Here is a 26,484-nt window from a genome sequence, read left to right as displayed (position 1 = left end):
GTATGAGTCGGTAGTACTGTGTGCCTTCTTGGCCTTTAGTGATGGGGAGCAGACATGTCTGCCTGTAAAGCCTAATTCGATTTTTAATGCAATTTGAACATGTGAGACCCAGTTAAAAAGTGTGAACAGCTCACGATAAGCCTTTTGTATTAGCTAACATTTTATCAAAGTATAATGCCTTTTAATGCAATGCCCTTATTGCTCCCATTACTACCTCCTTGTGTGTTTCCAAAAAACAAGGACTTCAAGTTGGGTACACTACAGTGTTTTGCTGCCTATTCCATTGCTATCTGTTACAGGACAATGACAAACACATGTCCGCATGTAGCTTTTGTTCTCCTACATTCTTTGGAAGGTGATGCCTAGTGGCGTTATTTTACTGTGTTCCTATTGGCTCATGTCGTTACACGCTGACCAATCCCTTCTTCTCTGGCAGCTAGCAAGCGTATTGTGAAGTCTTGACCCGCTCTCTCTTTCTCTGTGGAGTGTTGGGTAGGCAGGGCCTCAATAACAAGAGGCCATATTAATAGGGAATTATTAAGAGACCGGTGTTCCTCCCTATGGACATGGTTGTGCTTTTCACTGGCTTAGCCCAGTCAACCAAACCCTTTTTGGTTATGTTTCCACTAACTCAAATAGGAAGCCCCGGTGCTGGGGAAATGTGATGTGACACCCCACTCTTTTTTTAAATTTAAATGTATGATAGGTAGCCTTTAAACATGAATCCTACTCTGAATGATTGGATAGTCTTACATTTTGACATGAGCAGTCTGCTGAAATTACACTATCTCGCCAGAGCACAAACTAGTTTAGTTGTGCTTTTCCAGTGAACTCATGTTGACAAGAGGAACATTGTTCCCTTGTTATTACACTTCTGTTGTACTGCTTTGAAGGATCTCCAGCTAATGTTACTTCCTTGTTAGGGACATTTTCTATTGGATGCAGTGAAAACACAATTGGTCATTTGGGGCTGAATTAAAGGGCTTTGCGTGGCAGATGTTTCCCACCAGGTCAGGCATCACAAAAACCCCCGTCTCCTAGCACTCATGTCCTTGGTCTCCATGGCGATGCCAGTCCTGTGGGCAGGTCTTGCTGTCAACAGGTTGTCTCTTGTGGCCCTTTTCAGAGCAGGAGGCCTGGAGATCAGGCTAGGTCTAATTTAACTGATTGAGCTGGAAATTACAATGTAGTGAGCATGCAATCCACAGCTAGGCTTTGCCCTCAATGCTCACCTTGAATCTCTCACACTTACGCCCATTCTGTTGTTCAAAAGCGGAAGTTGTGTTCCGATGAAGATTTCACCTCAGTTGCCATTTCCTGTGTGCAATGTCACTTCTTTCTTAGATCTAGCCTAGATCACATGTTTCCAGATAAGCCCTCTTTGTTGACGTCTTTTCATTATTGATAACCGGATATCAGTTGTAGTTTCTGGTCCCATGTGCTTGGAGCTCCAATCACAACTGAGCATCAACGCTGGGAGCCTCCGCCTGCAATGGCAGAGGTCGGTTTGTCACTCACACTGGCGTGTTTGTGGTGACTTGTGAAAAGTTCATCTGTCACCACAGGTTTACTGCAAAAAAAAATTGGGGGGGGTGCACCCTTCAAATTGAATAGGCCTGAGTTATGTCTGACTTCTACTGTAACCATAACAAGCCCAATGTTGTTTTGGATCCCGTGTCCCTGTCCAAATATTAAAACTGCACCCCATTAACCCCCATCGTTTTTGTTCTGGTACATTCCATTGTTATTAGTTCATTACACAGTCCGGTCTTACCAGTCTAAGCATGTATTTTTGTTGTTGATAAAACAAAATGGATACAGTCTTTGTATCGCCAACCACTGTATCAACCCTTCCTTTACAGGAGTGTCTAGTGGGATTAATAGTTGAATGTTGTTTTGTAGTCAGGCTACCTGTAGCCTAGTTAGTTTCTTTGCAAGTAAACAAGGTCTGAGGTAAGACTTTGTTGCATCGTTTGTCGCAGTTAACCTCATGACGGCGTCCCCTTTTAACTAGCTTGCACAAGGGAGGCTCTGTGCAGTGGCCTGGCTAGGAACAACTCCACGTGGACTTGTTTATTCTCTGCCTCTGCACTAGTTGTGCTCAAGATTGTATGCAGTGTCAGAAACAGGAGAAGGAGCAGGCTTCTGGTCTGGCCTGTGAATGGAGAGGGAGGCCTTTATTCAGTTCTTGACTGTGTTGTGGGCCTGCAGCTTGTGTAATGTATACATGCCATTTGGCAGTCACTTGTAAGTGCTTGTGCGAAATGTTCTTGTATGCGTATGGTTTCTCTCTTGCCCACGGTCATATCTATTAGTGTCAGTGTGAATGTCAGAAATTACTATTTACTATCCCTTCTTGGAGTAGGCCTACTCTCTGGGAAGGACATAAGATGCCACTGCTACACAGTACTTCCGTACTGACAACTGGTATTTCTATAGCTAGGTTTCCATCCAACTGGCGACAGCTTTTCATGTGAATATTCTGAAATTCGCATAGACAATTTTTTCCATCGAACTGACTTGCGGATTAAAGGCTGTGTGTGATGACGTAGTGCACATAAATAACTTAATTATATATTTTTTTTAAAACATAAAATTTTTTAAATGGGTTTCCATGGCATTTTCAACTCTACTGATGGTTTTGTCAAAACATGTGTGTTTATATAGCAATTGTGCCCACTGTGTTCTTGGAACATGTGCTCTATCCAACAGCTTGCTAATACAGTGCAGGGATAGCCTACTACATGATGGTATGTACGAAAGAGTAAGATCATTTTAATTTGTCAAACTGCAGCCAAGCATTGATCTTCACGTCACCAGAATAAGACTCTGTATTTATTGGAAAGGAGCATGAAGCTCATCACTGTGAACTTTCACCCCCTTGTAAAGGTCATAACTTTATTTCCTCTGTAGCTTAATCGACTGCACTTTTTCACCCCATTGTAAAGGTCATAACTTTATTTCCTCTGTAGCCTAATCGACTGTGTGCTTTCCCAAGTCATAGTGGAAGGACCAAATAGTGGAAGGACCAAATATTGGCACTATCTTTAATAGAAGACTTGTGACTAGTTCTTATTTGCTGAATAGTAGCTCTTGACATGACCACTGATAGGCCGCATTCTTATCACATGTTTTCTCAGAACGTTTCCTTGGGGACAAAACACCTTCACGTAAACATATTTCCTGTTTCCTGATGCTATTGCATATAGCATCAGAACCGATGACTGACTGATTTGCTGCTTGTCATGGCCACATGCTATCATGCTATCATCAGTATTGGTGACTGTTGAATGGTATACAACTTTTCCCCTTCATGCTGCATCTTCAAGAAGTCTCTCTGTCATGACCGACCGTCCTTAGGCCTACATTACAGTTCAACATGAAAAAAAAACTTACGTTGGAATTTCTTCAGCTATTAGGCTAACAGTAATGGCTTTTTAGGATATCTTTTTTTTGTTGTTGCCCTTTGTCTCGCTTTCTCTGGGTCTCTGAGAACCATTTTTGATGCAACGGAGTACCCCCCCCCCCATCCACTTAATTCATTATTCATCTCCCATGTTCAAACTCTCTGGGAGTCGAACCCAGGGCTCTTAGTGTGTCGTACTAATGGAACTGCAATTGCCTGCCTTGTGTTGCTTTTGCCTTTTGAATTGTGTTGAATTACCACTTGGATCACCACAGTGAAACCGGTGACGAGTGAGTCCCCCGCAACAATGAGGGGCTTTGTTGCTAAGCAAGGTAGTCCCATCACTAGAAATGAAAGACTGGCTCAGGCGTTCTCGTTTGGTGGATTTGATGAATAAAAAAAACAAGATTTTTAAAAATATTTATTTATATATATATATATATATATATATATATATATATATATATATATATATATTTTGCCTTGAAGAATAAAGGTATCGGTCAGATATTGCAAACAACTTAAACCTGCATTTTTATTTTATTTTTATGGCTGTTACATCCTCTAAAACAACCAACAAACATTTTGCCAGGTACGAAAATACAACCAACAAATGTTTTTCCATGTACGAAAGAACATCTTCTTTTGACCTCAGTTTGTTCTTAGACTACAGTTTCGACACGCTAGAAACCCCAACCAAGCCCATGGCACCTGCCACGTGTATTTGTATGTCAAACCCCCCCCCCCCCCCCCCCCCCCCCCCCCCCCCCCCCAACTCAAACGAACAGCATGTGACCCCGCAAAGCAACAATGATCTTATCATAAATGCACAGCTGGCTGATAGACAGACAGAGTCCACATGACAATCAGCTGCAGCCTGCTACTGCTAGTAAACATGGTCTCCTTTTCTTTCCATCCCAACCCTGTTTGGTCCCTTTTTTTATAGTCACACTCTCATAGACCACTGCTGGATTGTACTAGCAGCTCTGTGTGGGAGTGCTGCCTCAGTGTGTGGTTCACCAACTGTGGCCAGTTTAGTAACTATATGTTTGTGCTGCTTTGCATAGCATATCAACTGGTCTTTCTCTTTGCCTTTTGGGTTAACCAGTCATGAGTACCCTCCTCCCATCGTGGTTTTATTGGAGGGCAATTCCACTGTATCGGAATTACACTGCGACTCATATTTCACTTTAAAATGTAATACCAAACAAAAAACATTTGATTTCTAAGTTTAACAAACCATAGAACTCTATGAACAAGGACTACTTAACAAGGACTACTTAACAAGGACTACTTAACAAGGACTACTTAACAAGGACTACTTAACAAGGACTACTTAACAAGGACTACTTAACAAGGACTACTTAACAAGGACTACTTAACAAGGACTACTTAACAAGGACTACTTAACAATTTTGAATTTCATAAAAACACATTTACAGGGAGAACTGTGCAGATACAAAGTTTTGCATCTGCATTTTTTTTCCCAGTAAATGTTTGAACAATTTACATAGTAAATAAATAAAAAGTAGTCATTGTGTGGAGATCCTAGTGTTATGGTGGAATTGCCCTGGAGCTGTCAGTGGTCCCAGACCTCTAAAATTATGCCGATTTTTATATGGGAAGATGGTGTGACTTCAGATTTTTTACAAGGATAAAAGCTTGTATAGGAGAGGGTTAGTGTGAATTGTCTCCAATGGCTGCTTGCAGTTTGTCTCCACACTTTTGTCTGTATGCGTCATTCAGTCGCTGTAAGTGGGTGCACATATTACATATGGTTTCCATTGATTTCATCAGTGTTTCTTTCGGCAATGCAGCTGGGATGTATTTGGGCCGTGCAACCATATATGGGTAGTCTAGCACAATTTGATGCTGTACTTGGTTACAAATAAGCCAGATCGTGTGTGTGTGTGTGTGTGTGTGTGCGTGCTCACGTGGAAGGGTGCAAATAAACATGAACAGGAAGCCTGCCCATTTTAATCAACGCTGTCATCTGTCACTGGGTCACAACATGGAGGGGCCTGAGGTTGGTGACGTCATTGATCCTAATGGATCCAGGATGCTTGAAGAGCTCCAGTATCCTGCTGGTCATCAATTATACTACTTTGATGATCCCGGCTTTCTCCCTCCGTGGGGAGATTATATAGGCAGTGGCCACCGTTACAACTCGACATTCACTGACCTCTGAGCGTCTAGTTATCTAGATCTTTTAAATCCGAAAAAAAAGTGCACTTGTCAACAGCCGTATATACCTGTGGTATGCCGACTGCTAATTGCACTCTATATAGACAAAGGTCTTATTATGAATGGGAGGAAAGATGGCGGGCGATCTTAACCCCAGCTCAAGGTGAAACCTTATGAGTGGACCAGTTTACAGGGGTTTGGACAGGTTTTGTTTTCATTATTGGGCAGGTATGAGAGGAAAGGTGCTCATTTCCTGTTTAGAAATGAGCTCACCCTTGCGCAAGGGTCACCTATAAAACGCAACCCAACAAAGCTGCTTGTTTAGCAGAGCCAAATTGGAACCTGGGTTGTGATGCAGGCAGTCGCTATTTTGTTCCGTGATGCCATTTGGGATTGCAATGGGGGGAACCGGCCGTTCCAAGAATAATGATATTAATTGGAGTGTTATTTGTTTTTTGATTAGAGGTGTTGCGTCAATTCTTGGAAACCTGCTAACCCACAGGAGAGAACAGCGTTTATTATGAAACCTGTTCTATTGCCAGATTCGTTTGTGGATTCATACATCTACAAGGCCTAGCCCTGTATCCTATTGTGTTGGCTGTTTGCACACACAATTGTTCTCTCTTGATTTTATTTTCATTCATTGTTATTCAAGTCTCTTCTTTTCCTGGGGTCAATTTTGCTTGGTGTGAAATCGGTTTGCTCTCGTGTTTTTTTTTGGAGGCCATCTTCTCCTTGGCTGATCCAACTACAGTTTCCTCTGCCCAGCTAATGCTTTGGCATTGTTGTGGAACTCTGCTCTTTGTATTACTTCACCCACGTAGATAATGTTCTCTGACTCGCTCTGTGCCGTCTGCTCTCCAGTGGTGTGAGTTTCGGAAGCGTTGGCTCTCGCTGGCACACCAAGCAGATTTAGTAGAATTCAATACTGCTTTGCCCACTTATTTTATTACCGCTCAAAATGTGCCAAGACTTGATGCTTGTTTAACGGGAACATTTGAATCTCTTTATATGATTTTGAATGAATAAATAACAGATGGGGTACAGAAGCGACATGGGAACAGAAGCTGGTCCATGTTTTAACTCCTAGTACCCAGTTCTGTTCCATCCCAGCACTTCCTCTATAGACGGTACACAGCAGTCCGAGCATGTCAGCTGACTGACGCTCACAGAAGCTGCCAGTGGGCTACTGTCTTGAAGATACCACCGGTAACAAGGTGATAGTCATAGCCCCGGGGAAGAAGTAAAGCGCTTTTGATGTATGTTTTTTGAGGAGATTGTCGGCAGTACAATATCAGTTCTCGGCATCTCCTCAGGCAGTATATGAGCTACCCTGGTCTCGCTCTTTAGCTCGAAGCAGTCTGGTGTCCCTGCCAGGGAGCAAAATGTGGTGTAATAAAAATTCCTATTCAGTCCATCTACACACACACACACACTTTTTTTTTCTCTGTAGTTGGTCCAAATTGCCTCTACTTTGTGTAATTCACTGTTGACATCAGATCTCTGTTCTCAAGCCAGAGCATTGCAAATGGGCAGACAAAAACATATCTAGACACCGTTTTGTAGTCAAATGCAATTGTTAACTTCATCCCTAATGTTTTATGTAGGTAATGTTTCACTTGGAAGTAAGCATACAACTAGACAATGCTAAATGAAAGATTTTAGGGTCATTGGTCCCTAGATCACTTTTTAATTATTGCCTTTTGGGTAGGGCTACACGATATGGGCAAACAAATCGATTTATAGATGAACTGTTGGATTCATAGAAGGATTTTCTATTAAGAAGCAAAGTGGAAAGCGTTTTACCTACCAGAACAACATCTAACAGAGGAGGAACTGCTTGAGTGATGGGGTGGGGCTTGGGAGGGGGGGGTGAGAAGGAGCAAACCATAAAACCGGTTGTTACACGTGGTTGAGTGTTTCAAGATGCTGCATGCAATCTGGATCTCTTGCAATATGGATATTGCTCATGTCAATATTGTGAATTGTATTAATTGCGCAGCTCTAACTTTTGGACCCTCATACTTCCCTTGATTCCTGACTGCGGGTGACTCCTTTCATTTGTTATAAAATAAAAATGTACCCCCTTTTTCTCCCCAATTTTTCGTGATTACGATCTTGTCTCGTTCAACTGACGACCGGAGTCAGCCTGTAGGCGCCCGGCCAGCCACGAGTCGCTAGAGCATGTGAGCTGTCACCCCCCCCCCCCCCCCCCCAGGCACTGCCCTATGGGATTAAACCCCAGGCTGTAGTGATGCCGCAACACTGCGATGCCTTAGACCGCTGCGGCACTCGGGAGGCCCGGTGACTATCCTTTTAATCCACCATTGGCGTGACTGTTCCAGACCTTCTAGATTATTGGTAACCTTTTTGAGTGGACATCAAACAAACAACTAATGAAGTAAACCAAAGGGTGACTTATTACAAGATCCAAGCTCCTTATCTGTCAACTGGAGGGGAACATTATGCCTCCCAATGACCTCAATCTTCCCTACCAAAACAGTAGCGGAACTGATTTGGCCAAGCTTGGACTCTGAGCTTTTGTGTTACAATTCCAAGTCACGAAAACACTGTGACCATAGTATCACACCACAGGCAGTGTGTTTGCCATTCATCAAACCAGTTGGCTCATAATAGGAATTGAATACTACTTTACATGGCTGACTGAAATTAATTACCTGTAAAATATTAGAAAGGGCAAATGTAAAAAAAATGTGTGTGTGTGTACTTGTCTTTTCTTACTAGCACTGAATTTTCTGGTAACTACTTTGATGGAAAATATACTTACTACAACTGTGATATGTGGTTGTGTCACCTAGATACTCTACGTCACTCTGTATTCCATTTTGAATTTAGACTAACAAAATGTTGAATAAGTCAAGAGGTATGAATGCTTTCTGAAGGCACCGTACCATGTTGCACTGTGGAATGAGGAAGTTGGCCTAACATGCTGACTAGACTGGGCACGCTAGTGCGTCCGCTCATCGCGTGTATGTTTGCTTTGTATTCCTCCACACCAGATGCGATTTAAGGACACTCAGGTTAAAATATCAAAACAAACTCTGAAACAACTATTAATTTTGGGACAGGTCAAAACTTGCCATTGCTAGCTAATTTCTTCTGGGATATAAACATTGAGTTATTTTACCTGAATTGCACAAGGTCCTTTTTCTGGATCTTTGTAGAATTTTGACCAATTGTGTGTTCTCGACAATTAATCCACAGATAAAAGTGGAAACCTAGTTAGTTTCTAGTAATCGCTCCTCTAGTCTTTTTCTGTGGACTTTATGGTGGTTGGCAACCAACTTAAAGGTGCATTACCACCACCGACTGGAGTGTGGACCTCAGTTAAGAGAGCTTCTTCAGGAGATGTGCTTCAAAAGTAGCTAGGATTCATATAGGCCCAAAGTAGGCTACACCTTAAATTGTTTTTTTCTGGTGCACCTTTACCCTGTGTTTTGGAATTGCTCTCAATTCTTTTTTCATTATGCTCCTACATTTTTCAATTTAGGAGCACATATGCTTGTTGTAAAACATTTCAGCATAGAGCTCTGCGTAGGAGGTATGTGTGGCCCTATGGTCATGTGAGAAAGGGCCTCATGTGGTACCCCAGACCTGAGAGGTCAACTAGCTCATTTGTGGTGGGACAGGGGTTAGTATTTTCTCTTCTCTGGGCAGGATGAAGTTACTGTCAAATTCTCCCTCCAAAAAGTAGCCTAGCTGAGCCACTCCCTGGAGTTACGCAAGAGCACCTTGATTACTATGTTGCATAATGGCCCCAATAACATGACCCAGTCTCACTTGTTTTTTTATTTAAATGAACACTGTCGTCACCCAGCTGTTCATGCCACTGATGCCAAAAAAACAGATTACTGTTTATCTTTCATTACTGGGCAGGCATGGGCATCACTGTGACATGCAAATGGATGCTGCTACCTCTGGTTTCCAAGCAACATGGGTAATGCACCATCCTTTAGGCATATAAGTTTGTTTAAATATCACTCCTTGGCTAGGTCTTTGGCCTGGCCAGAAAGCTATCCTTTTAAATGTGGTTGCTGCCTTTCCTTAGATGAGAACATTCCGTTTTAATGTTGCTATTTACAACCTTTTCACACCTCTATCATCGAGCAGCACTTGATTGTGGGGAAATAGTTGCTTTGACCTGACGGTCCTCCCTTTAGGAGATTTTTAGGCTGTTATAGTACCAATCTCCTTGACATCATGCGCCTTAATCCCTTGATATTTTCTTCCCTTGGTAACTAGCTAGCTAGCTACCAAAATAAGTCTGCAGCATACACAAACATGCACTGTAGTAAGAATACCAGGAAAAACATGCTGTTTATATCAGAGCACCCAAGGGGGTGCTTGCCCATTTAAAAATAAAAACTTTTAAAAAAATAACGGCCATGTGTGAAGGAATTAGATTTTCCTCTGTTTCTCCATAAATACTCAAGGGGAAATAGGGAGGGAGGAAGCGAATGAGAGCACAGAACAAGCTTTACCCAGTCTGTCATGGGAATTAAACATGTATTGAAGGTTTAAGGAGCCAGAGTTCAGATTCACAAACACTGATTAATTCAGTCAATTTTCACCTTCAATCTGGTTTCTATAAATAGGCATACCCCACCAATCTATACAAATATAATTGTCTCCAGTCTTGGCTACAATATGTTCAACACGTGACCTCATATATCTGTTGCTTTCACGGTACAACTCTAGTGTTGATACACTTGTATTCTGTTGCTATTAGGCTATCTGATGACTTCCTTTTGACCCAGCTTTGTTTCTACAAGGGAGTCAAAACCCCTGGGTGATTCCAGTGATACAGTATTACTTTGCTAGCCTGGTTCCAGATCTGTTTCTGCTAGCCTGGTTCCAGATCTGTTTCTGCTAGCCTGGTCCCAGATCTGTTTCTGCTAGCCTGGTCCCAGATCTGTTTCTGCTAGCCTGGTCCCAGATCTGTTTCTGCTAGCCTGGTCCCAGATCTGTTTCTGCTAGCCTGGTCCCAGATCTGTTTCTGCTAGCCTGGTCCCAGATCTGTTTCTGCTAGCCTGGTCCCAGATCAGTTTCTGCTAGCCTGGTCCCAGATCAGTTTCTGCTAGCCTGGTCCCAGATCAGTTTCTGCTAGCCTGGTCCCAGATCTGTTTCTGCTAGCCTGGTCCCAGATCTGTTTCTGCTAGCCTGGTCCCAGATCTGTTTCTGCTAGCCTGGTCCCAGATCTGTTTCTGCTAGCCTGGTCCCAGATCTGTTTCTGCTAGCCTGGTCCCAGATCTGTTTCTGCTAGCCTGGTCCCAGATCTGTTTCTATCACTTTGCCAGTGGTTTTTGACACACTCTTGGGGGAATGTAAAACAAGAAGCCTTACCCTGAACAGCTGTATGTGATAAACCAGTAAGAGGAATAAATAAAATATTTAGGGCTGTCCCCGACCCCAAAAAATAAATTATTGGTTCGACCAATCGATTTGTAAAAAAATGTTTGTATTTTTCCATATATAGACACATCCTATATGTTTTCAGTCAAATCAACTATATGCACTGAGCTTGTCGGATGCTTTAAGCGCACTGTTTGTGTGCCTTTAATTATTTTATCAATGTTCTCTCATTTTGTTCGGCACTGAGCAAATTTCAGGTCTGCCGAGCGCAAACTTGAACGTTGTGAAAATTCTGTGCAACTTCCACGCATTTACTGTGAACATTGAGGCTGTGCCCGCTTTAAGTTCGTTTTAAGTGACCAAGTAGGCTACTGTGGCTATTTGAGCATAATGTAGGCCTACCATCAAAAACAATGAAGAAAATCCCATAACATTTTAACATGGAAAGAGCTCTTCTATCATTCCACCTACAGTAGCAGTCAATGTGTGGTGTTCAATGTAGGCCTACATTCCATGAGACTTTTGGTGGGGGGAACATGTAGGGCTTGACATTAACCTGTTTATCCACTTGTCCTTCAGACAAGGAGGTGACTGAATGTTGTTTGATGCAAGAAACGGCTATACAAAATAAAATGCATTATTATATCCATATAATTATTACAAAGAATCAGACAAATGATGCTACGTTCTGACTACTTAGCTTATTCAAACATGTCTCAAAATGCAACACTGCCCCTTTAAAAAAAGAAGAAGCTCTTTATCTGACTTGCTTTTCAAAGATGTCTATAAATGTACTCGCTTTGTGCTCCTGTAAGATGCAATCACGCCCCTATTACTGACTACAAATGATCTATAACTGGGCTAATAACTCACTAACTAGCAAAGGATAATACTGCGTTGATTCGATCACAATTGCCACTGTAAATGGAAACATTGATTGATTATTGTGTCAACTAACAGTGAACACTCAACTTTCTAGAGTTAAGTTCAATCTCGTGGGCTGATATGTCTTCTGCGTGTCCCAGGGGGAGCTGCGCGGTAGTCTTGGCATGCTAGTGTGTAGCTTAGAGGGAACATTGCGCACACACATGACTAGATGGAGTACGACCGCAATTAATTTGATTGTGTTGGGCCGGGCTCAGACTTGCTGCTCTGTGTTAAAAAATAAAATGATAATACTAGACAGCCAGTGACTGTGACTAGCACCCGTTGTCTCGCTCGCACTCCCTGCTGAAGCGACCACCACAGAACATCAGTGTCACTGCAACATAATTACAGCCATTTCTGACTGAAAAGTTCTGTTACTGAAATCCCTAATTTAAGAAAAACATTCCCTCAACACCCTCGCATGCATGTGACCAATAGAGCCTGACCTATAGCGTAACATATCACATAACCAATTTATTAATCACTAAGACGTTACAGAAAAATGGATGCAGAGGATGTGCCAAATATAAACTGAACTAGAAACGCGGGAATGTTTACTGGTTGCTCAGGAGGTAAAGGGAAAGTCAGATGTGTGGAATAAATTTGACTAGTTTTGGAAAATACTGGAGCTCAAGAAAAAGAAGGCGCTGCAAGCATATTATGTGTGCCAAACAGGTGCTGTTAGATTACAATATAATTTTCCTGACTGTTTGGAACAATGTAAACAACACTAAATAAATTATAAGCGTACCAGTGTCTGTAACGTTTTTTTTCCCGAAAGCCTTTATTACAGCAAAGACTAAAAACGGACGCATTCATTTGTGAATGCAATTTCTGAAATTGAAGGGTTTATTTATCGTTTATGCTAATTATTCAAGGGTCGCTTTATTTATTTTTAAATTAAAATGTTTATTTGCATTTAAAATCATGAATGACTCATGTGATGACATGAATAAATGAATGATTGATACAGTAGCCGAAGTACAGTAAGTTACAGTGTGAAGACTAAACAGGACGTGCTCTTAGGCCTACAGCTCGATGGTGGTTATACAAGGTTGTAATATAAGCTCACTAACGATAATGACATTACTTATTTATTATAATGATGATCAAAGAAAAAGGATTATTATAAATATTTTCGGACCATTTTGAACAGTGTTCTGTCAAGCCTTTTATAACAGCAAAGCAAAGATAACAAAAAAAAACGCCAAATTTGTTATTGTTGATCTAACGTGGTTATGTGAAGCTTGGTGCTCACGGAAATCAGTAGGTTATTAAACAAACGGGCAACAGAAGCAGGATCTTTCTTATTCCTGTAGATACGCAATACATGAATGGCACCGGAAGAAATGGCAGCAGTTTTATGGGCGCCCAACGCATTTGTGCTATTATGTGTTTAAAAAAAAAAAATGTTTATTTGTAACTTATTTTCTACGTAATGTTTCTGCAACTGTATCTTACTGCAAAAAAATAGCTTCTGGATATCAGGACAGCGATCACTCACCTCGGATTAGACAATTTTTTTCTTCAACAAGCAAGATGCACACGGTTTTCTCCAAACACCCGACAGGGCCAGCATCCCCGTTATTTGCAAGAGGAAGCGATTTCAAGGTACAGAGGACAAAGAGTCGGATGCCTGGTCAGGACCCAGAAAAGTTGAGTGGGAAAGCTGCTGTTACTGTCAGTACTACTTGCCAACGTGCAATCATTGGACAATAAACTAGACGAGGTACGATCACGAATATCCTACGAACGGGACATCAAAAACTGTAATATCCTATGTTTCACAGAATCGTGGCTGAATGACATGGATATTCAGCTAGTGGGATATACGCTGCACCGGCAAGATAGAACAGCACACTCCAGGAAGACGAGGGGGGGCAGTCTGTGCATATTTGTATACAACAGCTGGTGCACGAAATCTAAGGAAGTACGGCCCAGTACATCACTGGGGCTAAGCTGCCTGCCATCCAGGACCTCTACACGGTGTCAGAGGAAGGCCCTAAAAAGTGTCAAAGACCCCAGCCACCCCAGTCATAGACTGTTCTCTCTACTACTGCATGGCAAGCGGTACCAGAGTGCCACGTCTAGGACAAAAAGGCTTCTCAACAGTTTTTACCCCCAAGCCATAAGACTGCTAAACAGGTAATCAAATGGCTACCTGTACTATGCCCCGCCCCCCCCCCCCAACCCCTCTTTTTATGCTGCAGCTACTCTCTGTATATCATATATGCATAGTCACTAACCATATTTACATGTACATACTACCTCAATTGGGCTGACCAACCAGTGCTCTTGCACATTGGCTATCTGGGTTATCTGCATTGTGTCCCACCCACCACCCGTCAACCCCTATTTTACACTACTGCTACTCTCTGTTCATCATATGCATAGTCACTTTAACCATATTTACATGTACATACTACCTCAATCAGCCTGACTAACCGGTGTCTGTATGTAGCCTCGCTACTGTATGTAGTCTGTCTTTTTACTGTTGATTTATTTCTTTATTTCTGCACTATTGGTTAGAGCCTGTAAGTAAGCATTTCACTGTAAGGTCTACACCTGTTGTATTCAGCATTTCACTGTAAGGTCTACACCTGTTGTATTCAGCATTTCACTGTAAGGTCTACACCTGTTGTATTCGGCGCACGTGACAAATAAACTTTGATTTGATGACAAAAAGTTTGGGGACACCTGCTCGTCGAACATCTTATTCCAAAATCATGGCCATTAATATGGCCCCCTTTGCTGCTATTAATAGCCTCCACTTTTCTGGAATGTCTTTCCACTAGATGTGGGAATATTGCTGCTGGGACTTGCTTCCAATAAGCCACAAGCATTAGTGAGGTTGGGCAATTAGGCCTGGCTCAGTCTGTGTTCCAATTTATCCAAAAGGTGTTCGATGGGGTTGAGGTCTGTGCTCTGTGCAGTCCAGTTCTTCCTCACTGATCTCGACAGACCATTTATATATGGACCTCGCTTTGTGCATGGGGTATTGCCATGCTGAAACAGGAAAGGGCCTTCCCCTAACTGTTGCCACAATGTTGGAAGCACAGAATCGTCTTGAATGCCGTTGTATTCTGTAGTGTTAAGATTTCTCTTTACTGGAACTACGGGGCCTTGCCCGAACCATGAAAACCAGCCCCAGATTAGTCCTCCTTCAACAAACTTTACAGTTGGCACTATGCATCGGGGCAGGTAGCGTTCTCCTGGCGTCCGCCAAACTCGAAGACAGACATTTTTACACTCTGCTGTGGCCTACCACTTCGCGGCTGAGTCGTTGTTGCTCCTAGACATTTCCACTTTACAGTAACAGCACTTACAGTTGACTGGGGCAGCTCTAGCAGTACAGAAATTTGACGAACTGACTTGTTGGAAACGTGGCGTCCTATGACGGTGCCACGTTGAAAGTCACTGAGCTCATCAGTGAGGCCATTCTACTGTCAATGTATGTCTATGGAGATTGCATGGTTGTCTTAACACTTTTTTGGTTACTAAACTATTTCATAGTTTTGATGTCTTAACTATTCTACAATGTAGAAAATAGTAAAAAAATAAAGAACCCTTGAATGAGTAGGAGTGTTTGACTGGTACTGTATATGTGGATGGATTGATGGAGGATTTAAACAAAATAAGAAACGTTCTCACTGTCAATTGTTTATTTTCAGCAAATGTAACGTGTAAATATTTGTATGAACATAAAAAGATTCAACAACTGAGACACAAACTGAACAAGTTCCACAGACATGTGACTAACAGAAATTGAATAATGTGTCCCTGAACAAAAGGGGGGTCAAAATCAAAAGTAACAGTCCGTATCTGGTGTGGCCACCAGCTGTATTAAGTACTGCAGTGCATCTCCTCCTTGTGGACTGCACTAGATTTGCCAGTTCTTGCTGTGAGATGTTACCCCACTCTTCCACCAAGGCACCTGCAAGTTCCCAGACATTTCTGGGTGGAATGGATGGCCCTAGCCCTCACCCTCCGATCCAACAGGTCCCAGACATGCTCAATGGGATTGAGATCCGGGCTCTTCGCTGGCCATGGCAGAACACTGACATTCCTGTCTTGCAGTAAATCACGCACAGAACGAGCAGTATGGCTGGTGGCATTGTCATGCTGGAGGGTCATGTCAGGATGAGCCTGCAGGAAGGGTACCACATGAGGAAGGAGGATGTCTTCCCTGTAACGCACAGCGTTAAGATTGCCTGCAATGACAACACGCTCAGTCCGATGATGCCTTGACTCACCGCCCCAGACCATGACGGACCCTCCACCTCCAAATCGATCCCGCTCCAGAGTACAGGCCTCAGTGTAACGATCATTCCTTCGACGATAAACGCGAATCTGACCATCACCCCTGGTGAGACAAAACCGCGACTCGTCAGTGATGAGCACTTTTTGCCAGTCCTGTCTGGTCCAGAGACGGTGGGTTTGTGCCCATAGGCGACGGTGATGTCTGGTGAGGACCTGCCTTACAACAGGCCTACAAGCTATCAGTCCAGCCTCTCTCAGCCTATTGCGGACAGTCTAAGCACTGATGGAGGGATTGTGTGTTCCTGGTGTAACTTGGGCAGTTGTTGCCATCCTGTACCTGTCCCGCAGGTGTGATGTACCGATCCTGTGCAGGCGTCATTACACGTGGTCTGCCACTGCGAGGACGATCAGCTGTCCGTGTCTCCCTGTAGCGCTGTCTTAGGCGTCTCACAGTATGACCATTGCAATTTATTGCCCTGGCACATCTGCAGTCCTCATGCCTCCTTGCAGCATGCCTAAGTCACGTTCACACAGATGAGCAGGGAACCTGGGCATCTTTCTTTTGGTGTTTTTCAGAGTTAGTAGAAAGGCCTCTTTTAGTGTCCTAAGTTATCGTAACTGTGACCTTAATTGCCTACTGTCTGTAAGCTGTTAGTGTTTTAATGACCGTTCCACAGGTGCATGTTCATTAATTATTTATGGTTCATTGAACAAGCATGGGAAACCGTGTTTAAACCTTTTTTAAAGTGAAGTTATTTGGATTTTTACGAATTGACTTTGAAAGACAGGGTCCTGAAAAAGGGACGGTTCTTTTTTTGCTGAGTTTAGATATGTCAGTGCCACTGAATTCATTTAAAATTGATGGGAGACTCTGTTACAGAGGAGTATAAATGCCTTTTTTTAGGCTGGATCATGTTTTAATTATGTAATCTATTGATTGTTGCTGCCTTCTTGGCCAGGTCTCCCTTGAAAAAGAGACTCTGTGTCTCAATGGACTTTTCCTGGTTGAATAAAGGTTCAATCAAAAAAATAACTTAATGAGTGAGATTTGTCACAATCCAACTCGTGGGAAGTGACAGAGCTCTTATAGGACCAGGGCACAAATAATAATGTAATCATAATCTAATTGTGCTCTTTAATTTAACCATCATAACAAATAAAACCTTATTTGTTATCTGAAAATTGTGAATAACTCACCACAGGTTAATGAGAAGGGTGTGCTTGAAAGGAGGCTCATAACTCTGCAATGTTGGGTTGTATTGGAGAGTCTCCATCTTAAATCCTTTTCCACACACAGTCTGTGCCTGTATTTAGTTTTCATGCTAGTGATGGCCAAGAATCCACTCTCACATAGGTACATGGTTGCAAAGGACATCAGTGTCTTAATAGAGGGATTTTACAAGGCAGGATACTCTGAGCTCAGCTCAATCCAGAAATCTGGCAGTGGCTTCTGATTTTAAATGCCATTTTCACAGAACCGCTTGCATTTTTAGATGAGGCTCTCTTGTTCAGATATCTGTAAGTGGACTGGAGGAGGGGAATGAAAGGGATAACGAATCCCTGTCTGTCATCCATTTCGGGAAAGTACCTGCGTAATTGCTCACCCAACTCACTCGGGTGCTTCGCTGTTTGACGTTGTCCATAAGCTTGTTCATTTGCACACTCAATGATGGAAAGACCTGTGTGTTGTCCTTGTTAATGCAGACAGAGAAGAGCTCCAACTTCTTAATCATAGCCTCAATTTAGTCCCGTACATTGAATATAGTTGCGGAGAGTCTCTGTAATCCTAGATTCAGATCATTCAGGCGAGAGAAAAAACATCACAATTCCTGACATTTAATCCTAGTAAAAATTCCCTGTCTTAGGATCACCACTTTATTTTAAGAATGTGAAATGTCAGAATAATAGTGATTTTATTTAAGCTTTTTTTCCTTCACATTCCCAGTGGGTCAAAAGTTTACATACGCTCAATTAGTATTTGGTAGCATTGCCTTTTAAATGGTTTGACTTGTGTCAAACATTTCCACAAGTTTCCCACAATAAGTTGGGTGAATTTTGGCCCATTCCTCCTGACAGAGCTGGTGTAACTGATTCAGGTTTGTAGGCGTCCTTGCTCGCACACGCCTTTTCTGCTATGCCCACAAATTTTCTATAGGATTGAGGTCAGGGATTTGTGATGGCCACTCTAATACTTTGACTTTGTTGTCCTTAAGCTATTTTGCCACAACCTTGTGAAGTACGCTTGGGGTCATTGTCCATTTGGAAGCCCCATTTGCCACCAAGCTTAACCTCCTGACTGATGTCTTGAGATGTTGCTTCAATATATCCACATAATTTTCCTACCTCATGATGCCATCTATTTTGTGAAGTGCACCAGTCCCTCCTGCAGCAAAGCACCCCAGAACATGATGCTGCCACCCCCTGCTTCATGGTTGGGATGGGGTTCTCTGGCTAGCAAGCCTCCCCCTTTTTCCTCAAAACATAACGATGGTCATTATGGCCAAACAGTTTGTTTCAGCAGACCAGAGGCCATTTTTCCAAAAGGTACGATCTTTGTCCCCATGTGCAGTTGCAAACCGTAGTCTGGGTGTTTTATGGCGGTTTTGGCATCAAAAGCCTCTTGGTTGATGCTGCAGTGTACACACGTGACGTCGGGAGCAACTGTTGCACGCGTGTTACCACTCCACTATGTCTCCCTGTCATGGCTTTTGCGCCATCAGTACAGATACCAACATGAGCAGCAGCTACGTTTGGCTACATTCAGACCGTTAATGGAATTCCTGCGAGAAAGTAACGGTTAATGTGATTGGATGTTCATTATTTGACTAGGCTATCTGTATTTGACATTGGGTTGTTGTTTTGCTGAACACCTAGATGGTTTCATTTTATTTTTGGCAGTGAAACGAGGCAACTCAGGCCCCTCGCCTGGGGGAGAAACTCCACCAAATGTATAGCCCAGTTGGAAAATATAAATGGACTGTTTGAAAATGTGAATGGGGAAAAAAATATGAATCACATTTTATTTGGCAATCCAAAGCGAGACAAAGCGCGCTTGTTATGAAATAATATTTTTGCACCATTGTTCTTACATAATATAACCATATACATTTTCAGTACCACAGGTCTTTGAGTGATGGACTGTGCCATCCCCACGGCCTCCACAATGGATCAGTCCACTCAGACCGGTGAGAATCAGACAGGTGTCCTGTACACCATGATTAAACTTTTTTTTTTGCTTCTGCTCGACTAAAGAAATCTCGGTCAACTAATAGCCTATCGACCAAACAATCGACCAGTCTATTAAATGGGGTCAGCCCTAATCATATGGGATGACTGTTCACATGAAATTCTCAATTAGGACAGAATTAGCCTATAATGTGCTCAGGGATAAAGTAAGCATCTTTGTAACTAACACTGACCACCTGCTCTACCAAGATATCATCATTGGCTATTAATTTAAGGCACCGGGTAATTGACTAACATTAAACAAATACTTGTGACTGACAAGGTCATTTTTAGCTCTAAAGACTGTACTCCTGGTCAACATTGTGCTAGTAATCTCTCGGGCTCAGGACGTGAGCATGCCAAAAGTGATTAGAGGACGTGTTCTAGATGTGTGAATTCTTTCCCTGCTTTTAAAACCTCCTGTAGATTGTAGTGACTTGTTTTAGACTCACTAGGCGGAGTAATGCCATACTGCTGTATGTTGCACAGTCAAGAATCCCTGGTCCCAGTCAGATGAAGACGACTACTGATGTGCATCTTTTTCTGAACAGTGGATTGCTGACATGAGCCTGACATGTCTCAACATGGGTATTCTTGTAAACTGCTGATCCACTTAAGATATTCCAGACTGACCTAACAGTGGCTGGTGTCATGCCTACCTGCTCAACGACTTTCAGAGGATTCCTGTGTCCCAGCCAACTCTCCGAGACGCCCCGAGGGCTGCTGACTAACAAAGAGACAGAGTTAGATGGGATGCATGACTCACTTCCTGAGGCTCTGGGTCTTGCCCCTCACTAGCAGCTAATCTATTGTTGGTCTACCTAATACTATTGGTTGTTTTCCAGATCTTCCCTTCCTCCTGTGTTGAGAGCAAATTACAAGAACTTTAGTGTGTCTGCTTTTCATGATTTTTTTCCTTGTGAGCTGGGAATTGGGACTGTCAAATTCGAGTCTCACTGCTATCATAGCTGAGAAGCGCTAGTTTGTTTGAGAAGAGGTTGGTTACTTAGTGGTCTGACTAGACAGACCTATTGAGGCAGTAGTAGAGACCTATTTCAATGTGTTTGCTGTTCATCCCACCCTCCCGACGCTTGTCCACACATGGCTCCCACATGCCCCCCCCCCTCACCTGGCCCCTGGCAGAGACTCACGGGTCCCCCACTGAGGAGCGTTGACAACCCTAACCGACAATACCATCCCTTTTTTAATTTCCTAGAATCTCCCATCACCTCCCTCAATAGCCCAGTGTACCTGCCACTGCCAGACCCCAGCGAAGCTGCTGAGTCATTGTTAGGGGACGCAGGCAGGGAGCTCTTGTTGACAGATGGCCTTGGCGAGGCAAAGCTGAGCACCCTTCCCTCTACACAGCCCATCCCCGTCACATGCTGGGGTACATGCCAGAGGCGCCGTGCTCTTTTATAATTTACACACCTATTTATACATCTATTGTAATGGAGCCACACCTCCGATCAATTTACCTACCCGACATGCTAGAGTAGATGGTGACGTTTCCCCCCATTGGTTTCATCCTTCCATGAACCCGTTTAATCTCCTGTATACACAAAACCCAAATTTAGGATTACGTTTTGTTTGGTGTCAGAGCTTCCCAACAGAATCCTCTTTACCATCAAATAATACACAAACACTTGGTAGGCTATTCTGTTAAGTGGCTGAGTGTAGCACTGCGTTACTTCAGGCATCAGCCGGCGGTTGCTAAGATGAGTGAAAGGGGATGGGGGGGGTTGAAGGAGGAGCGCATAATGCTGAGGAAGAGGACAAGAGAACCCCAAGGGAAGGGTGTGAGGAGGAGGAGAAGCTCCACAGACACACTTGTCCTGAGAGCTGTGAGTGACTCATCTACATGAGACCACATCTAGCGTCATCTCATCTATTGATCTTTACATGTAGAAAATAGTGCAAAGTCATTCTGCATTGGTCGATCAGTAGCTATAGTAGCGTACCTTCCAAAACAGTTAAGTGAGTCACTATGCACATGATGGGCAGAATGAAAGTTGAAACAAATTAAATGAATGATCATGGAATGGTGGCACTTTGTTCTGCAACTCCATAACACTGGCCAATAAATTTGACCATCCGATAGATAGCATGATGAGTCGGTCTCCTAGTGCCTGGAGCGGGGTGAACATCCCTGTCCTTATCACTGAACACTGAGGGCATTGCCCCTGCTGTATCAGCCAGCCTGTATCTGATCTGTTTTGTCATGTAACACGGTCACCCTGCGGACTGGGGCTATCAATAAACCCAAGGTCATCCATACATTCAATGAACACTCTCCACGTCGTCTCTCATCACCCTCTAATGTGCCCGAAGGGCACAGTACGACAACTGACTTTGGCGTTGTGGGCCTTGGAATGCCAATCCTAGGTAAATGAAAGACCGTGGACGAGAACAAGCCCTGTATTGTCACGTCGGCCAGACCTCATCTCCTGTTCCTGTGTCAATCTTCCTGAAATGGAGACTGCGGACCCGTGTCTGGCCCTCTCTGGGCCTGAGTGGTGTATCGAACGCTGGCAGAACATCAATACCCATTCGTGCGCGCAGCCGGGTGGACGTTAGCATGCAGTCGATGGTTACTTATTTTTCCACACTGCCAGTGGCGACTGGGTTAATCACTATACATGTGTATATGTTGTTTGGGGTCAACTTTTGGTTCAGTGCCCGTAAAGCAGGAAGTCTAGGCTGATGAATAAAGATCCTGTCTTCAAGCTTCCTCTTTTTCTGGGCCTTATTTCTGCCTTAATAGGTGGGGAGTACCAGGGACGGGATGTTGTAAAGGCCTGTGAATGCGTGGCTTCCTCTCCTGTGCTGTCCCTGGTGAGGGTGGGCTGGGGGGACTGCAGGCTGGGGGCGTCCTGGGCCACTTAGATGGAACAGCATGGGGCGGTGGGCACTGAGAGACCAACCCAGTGAGGCAGCCACCCACTTCACGGCATTGTCTCTGCAGGGATGCTTCCTGTGTTTGACCTTCTCCAGCCAATACAACCACCGATTTAATCTGTGTGTGTGTGTGTGAGCTGGGGAGTTTTCTCTGTCGGATAAAGAGCAAAATAAGATCTTGTAGATTGTTCATAGAAATTAGTGAACATGGGTGAACAACGGTTTAATTCAGAGATAATAGTATTCAGATGTGTGAACTTGCACATTTACTTTAATAAGGGTCTTTTTCCATTGTGTGCTGACCATAGCCTGTCTGTCTCGTTCTGTTTGCAGGAGCCGTTTGAGGATGGCTTCGCCAACGGGGATGAGCTCACCCCGGCCGAGGAGGCCGCAGCCAAGGAGGCGTCCGAGCCCAAGGGAGCAGTCAAGTTCGGATGGATCAAAGGGGTTCTGGTGAGTAGTCAACCGACTCTCGTCTCTTTGACATCCTGAGAGCGTTGTCCCCCTGGTTACCTTTTTGTTATGTGACACTATCTGTGTGTGTCTGTCTCTCATTTATAGCAGACATTTTCATTCAAAATGACTTACAGTAATGCTTGCATAAATGTTTTACGCCTGGGTGGTCCCTGGACTTGTACCCACTATCCTGGCGATGCAAGAGCCATGTAATAGCAATTGAGCTACAGAGGACCAATGTGAAATTTCTGCCTCTACAATTGGTACCGCATAAGCACTTCTCTTTTTAGTCCTGACATTGTAGGGAATGCAGTGTCCTCAAGTTATTCTTGAACACAATGTTCAATGGCATAGACCAGGGATAATCTAGATTCAGCCACGGGACAATGTTTTTGTTGAGCGAATGTTTGCGCGGGGAGGGGGTGGAACATAAATGCTAATAATTTCTAGACTGCAAATTGACCGCAAGAAGCCCCCCCCCATTCAAAGTACAGAAAATTCCTCCCACAATTAGCCTCTGTAGTATAAAGTTCCCAGGTGGTTACTTAAACTTTATTTGGAATTTCAGATCTCAATATGCACATATTATCATTGTACTATAAGAGTCCCCCCCCCCCCCCCCCCCCCGCTTTTTGTGTGTGTGCTTATTTGTATTACTTCCTATTGCAGTTAAAGAGGAACCTCAACAAGTGGTAGATTACATGAGCATGTCACCAAACAAACTGAGGTGTGTGTCGATCACACTCTACAGGATTCTAGCAAGAATTGCTTTTGCTGATTTAATCCTACCCGGTCTGTCCAGGCCATAGCATGTTTCTGAGACTAATGCACATGTGTCAAACCCATTCCAAGGAGGGTCGAGTGTTTTTCACTCCTCCCTTGTACTTGGTTTGATAAATTAAGGTCACTAATTAGTAAGGAACTCTCCTCACCATGGTTGTCTAGGGCTTAATTGAAAGGAAAAAAACTAAACCCAGCCAACACTAGGCCCTCCATGGAATTAGTTTGACAGCCCTGCTCTAGTGTGAGCATCTGGCATGGTTGTAGCACAGTGTTTCCCAAACTTGGTCCTCGGAACCCCAAGGGTGCACTTTTTTTTTTTGTTTTTTTTTTGCCCTTGCTCAGATGATTTCAAATAATTAAAACTTGATGATTAGTTGATTATTTTAATTAGCTTTGTGGTGTTAGGGGAAGAAAAAAAACGTGCACTTCTGTGGTCCCCAGGACCGAGTTTGGGGAAACATTGTTGTAGCTACTTGTCACACAGTGCATAGTTTTCAAAATCTACAGTGCTTTTAACTACATCCTCAATTTTCAACTCTACTGATAGTTTTGTCACAGACTGAGTTAAGAATCAAACGTGTCTACTCTGGTCTTGGCACCTGTGCTCTAGCCAACAGCTTGCAGATACAGTGCGGCTAGGCTCTTGGGGTGGCTAGTCTACATGATGAGTTTGTTATGGATATGATATTTTTATTTGTCAAGCATCGATCATCACGTCTCCGGAGTTAGACCCTCGATCATCACGTCTCCGGAGTTAGACCCTCGAGCATCGATCATCACGTCTTCGGAGTTAGACCCTCGAGCATCGATCATCACGTCTCCGGAGTTAGACCCTCGAGCATCACGTCTCCGGAGTTAGACCCTCGAGCATCACGTCGCCGGAGTTAGACCCTTGATTATTTATTGGAAAGCAGCATCAAGCTCATCACCATGCACTTTCACCACCCTGTGATGTTCATCATAATGTATTTAATCTGTAGGCTAAAGTTTACTTCGAATTAACAGTTATTATATCAATATTTGCACATAAGTGACTTTTCCACTGCCATTTCCCACATAATTCATTTTACAGACAAAAAAAGATCCCACAATGTCGAACAAACAAATTGTTCGGCATTTATAAAAGTACACAAAACTTCCTGTTTCCATCACTGCTGTCATAATTTTTTTTATTAGGTCTTTACTGTGGATGGAAACATGGTCAATGATTTTATGCACTTTGAAATGGATAAAACTGTGGTAGATATTAATGAATGTTCTTGGAGGTTGACAGTGATTTGAATAGGCTAGTTATTATTTAATTTTTAACTTACTTCAGCCTTGGCAAGGCTTAGTCGGGCAGCCAACATTTATTTTAGCATGTCATATCAACATTTTAATATCATGTATTTCATTGTTGTCCAAAGTTTTCCAATTTATATCAGGACTTTAATCCTTGTTTGAACCGTTCTTCTGACCTTAAATTGCAAGCTTGGTGCTTGTAGCAATTTTGACTAAACAAGTAGATGCCCAGGCGGAACTGCTACTTTCACTAGGTTTGGAATCTTGCCCTTTAACATTCGGTTCAAACCTTGATTGAATCCTCATCAGTCTTTCAAAAGTTACGCCTATCTATCTGGATTTCGCCTATCGGATCGGGTTAAATGCATAGAAATCATTGACTTGAATGGTACTCCTGTTCATTTCAATGTATTTCAATGCATTTAATTCTATCCGATAACTTGAAAAGCTGAGCCCCAGGTCTTGGATATCTAATCAGTGGATTCCCACCGGCAATGTTTCAAGACCAGGTTATTGGAAACTTCTCTGCTGAGTGAAGTGTTCATGTTTACTTGTCATGCGTCCTAACTGCCACCCCTTCCTCTGTGCAGGTGCGCTGCATGTTGAACATTTGGGGCGTGATGCTCTTCATCCGCATGTCATGGATCGTGGGACAGGCGGGAATTGGTAAGACACCCTGGAGTTGAGCTTGGGAGTCTATGTGAATTACTTTTTTTTATTTATTTTTATTAAAAAATAAAAAATAAATAGTTTTATTCACACACGACCTCATCCCAAACCCCCACCTTCCCGACCATCCCTCCTCCCCTCACCTCTCGACCATTCACCGTCCAGATGTGAAATGTTGCCACACGGCGACATATGCAGTCAACTGTCACGCACTAGCTTGTTTTTCTAGCGGCGCCGCTACTATTCACAGGTCTTCTCAGAATGTGTGAATGCCAGGAGAGGTAGAGCGAGAGAGGGGAAAGCCTCAACAAGCAGATAATTGGCTGCTCATTATTGCAGTTATTTGCCTCTTAGAAGTTTGTAGAAATGTTAATGCTGATATTTTTATTTGTTTTGTTAATCAACCATGACCTCCAATTTCTTTCACAGTTCTCTCCTGTGTGATCGTTCTCATGGCAACAGTTGTGACCACCATCACCGGCCTTTCGACCTCCGCGATTGCGACCAACGGCTTTGTACGAGGAGGTATGAACACTTGCATATTTAATGTGCGTTTCCAAAGAACCCCCAAGGACTCCCAGTTCTTCCAAGCCTAATCTCTACTATAAGACTAGTTAGTTGCCATGTTCATCCCTCTATGAAACCATAAAATGCATGAGTAAATCAACATGGATCGCTAATGTATCATGAAATGTAGTAGTATCTGTGTAACGGAAGGCTCGTTCTCTGATGGTGTAATAAATCTGACACTCCAGGTATAGTCATTGCAGTGCAGGCAAGTATAACTCAATCTGGCTTCAGGATGCAGTCAGGGTTTCATCCAGGTATAGTCCGGGTGCCCTGGGGTGAGTTGAGCTGGGCTATGTATCTTACCTCAGCTAAATGTCCACCTGAAACAGCTGTGAGGTTTAGCCAGCAGCATACCACCCTGCATCCCACTGCCGGCTTGCTTCTGAAGCTAGGCAGGGTTGGTCCTGGTTGCTCCCTAGATGGGAGACCATATGCTGCTGGAAGTGGTGTAG

The 26,484-nt window shown here is 43.3% G+C and overlaps 1 protein-coding gene across 2 annotated transcripts in view; it reads left to right on the top strand.

Moving 5' to 3' along the window:
* slc12a2 (solute carrier family 12 member 2) overlaps positions 1-26,484 on the top strand; it is a 79,855-nt gene that overhangs the window by 10,615 nt on the left and 42,756 nt on the right. For both annotated transcript variants that reach the window (XM_031802487.1, XM_031802486.1), the window contains exons 2-4: positions 22,607-22,726; positions 25,384-25,459; positions 25,892-25,987. In XM_031802487.1, the coding sequence (XP_031658347.1) occupies positions 22,607-22,726; positions 25,384-25,459; positions 25,892-25,987 (292 nt within the window). The remainder of the gene's footprint in view (positions 1-22,606; positions 22,727-25,383; positions 25,460-25,891; positions 25,988-26,484) is intronic.

Source organism: Oncorhynchus kisutch, linkage group LG23 (assembly GCF_002021735.2).
Source record: "Oncorhynchus kisutch isolate 150728-3 linkage group LG23, Okis_V2, whole genome shotgun sequence".
NCBI lineage: Eukaryota > Metazoa > Chordata > Actinopteri > Salmoniformes > Salmonidae > Oncorhynchus > Oncorhynchus kisutch.
This window is presented reverse-complemented; position numbering and strand designations above follow the sequence as displayed.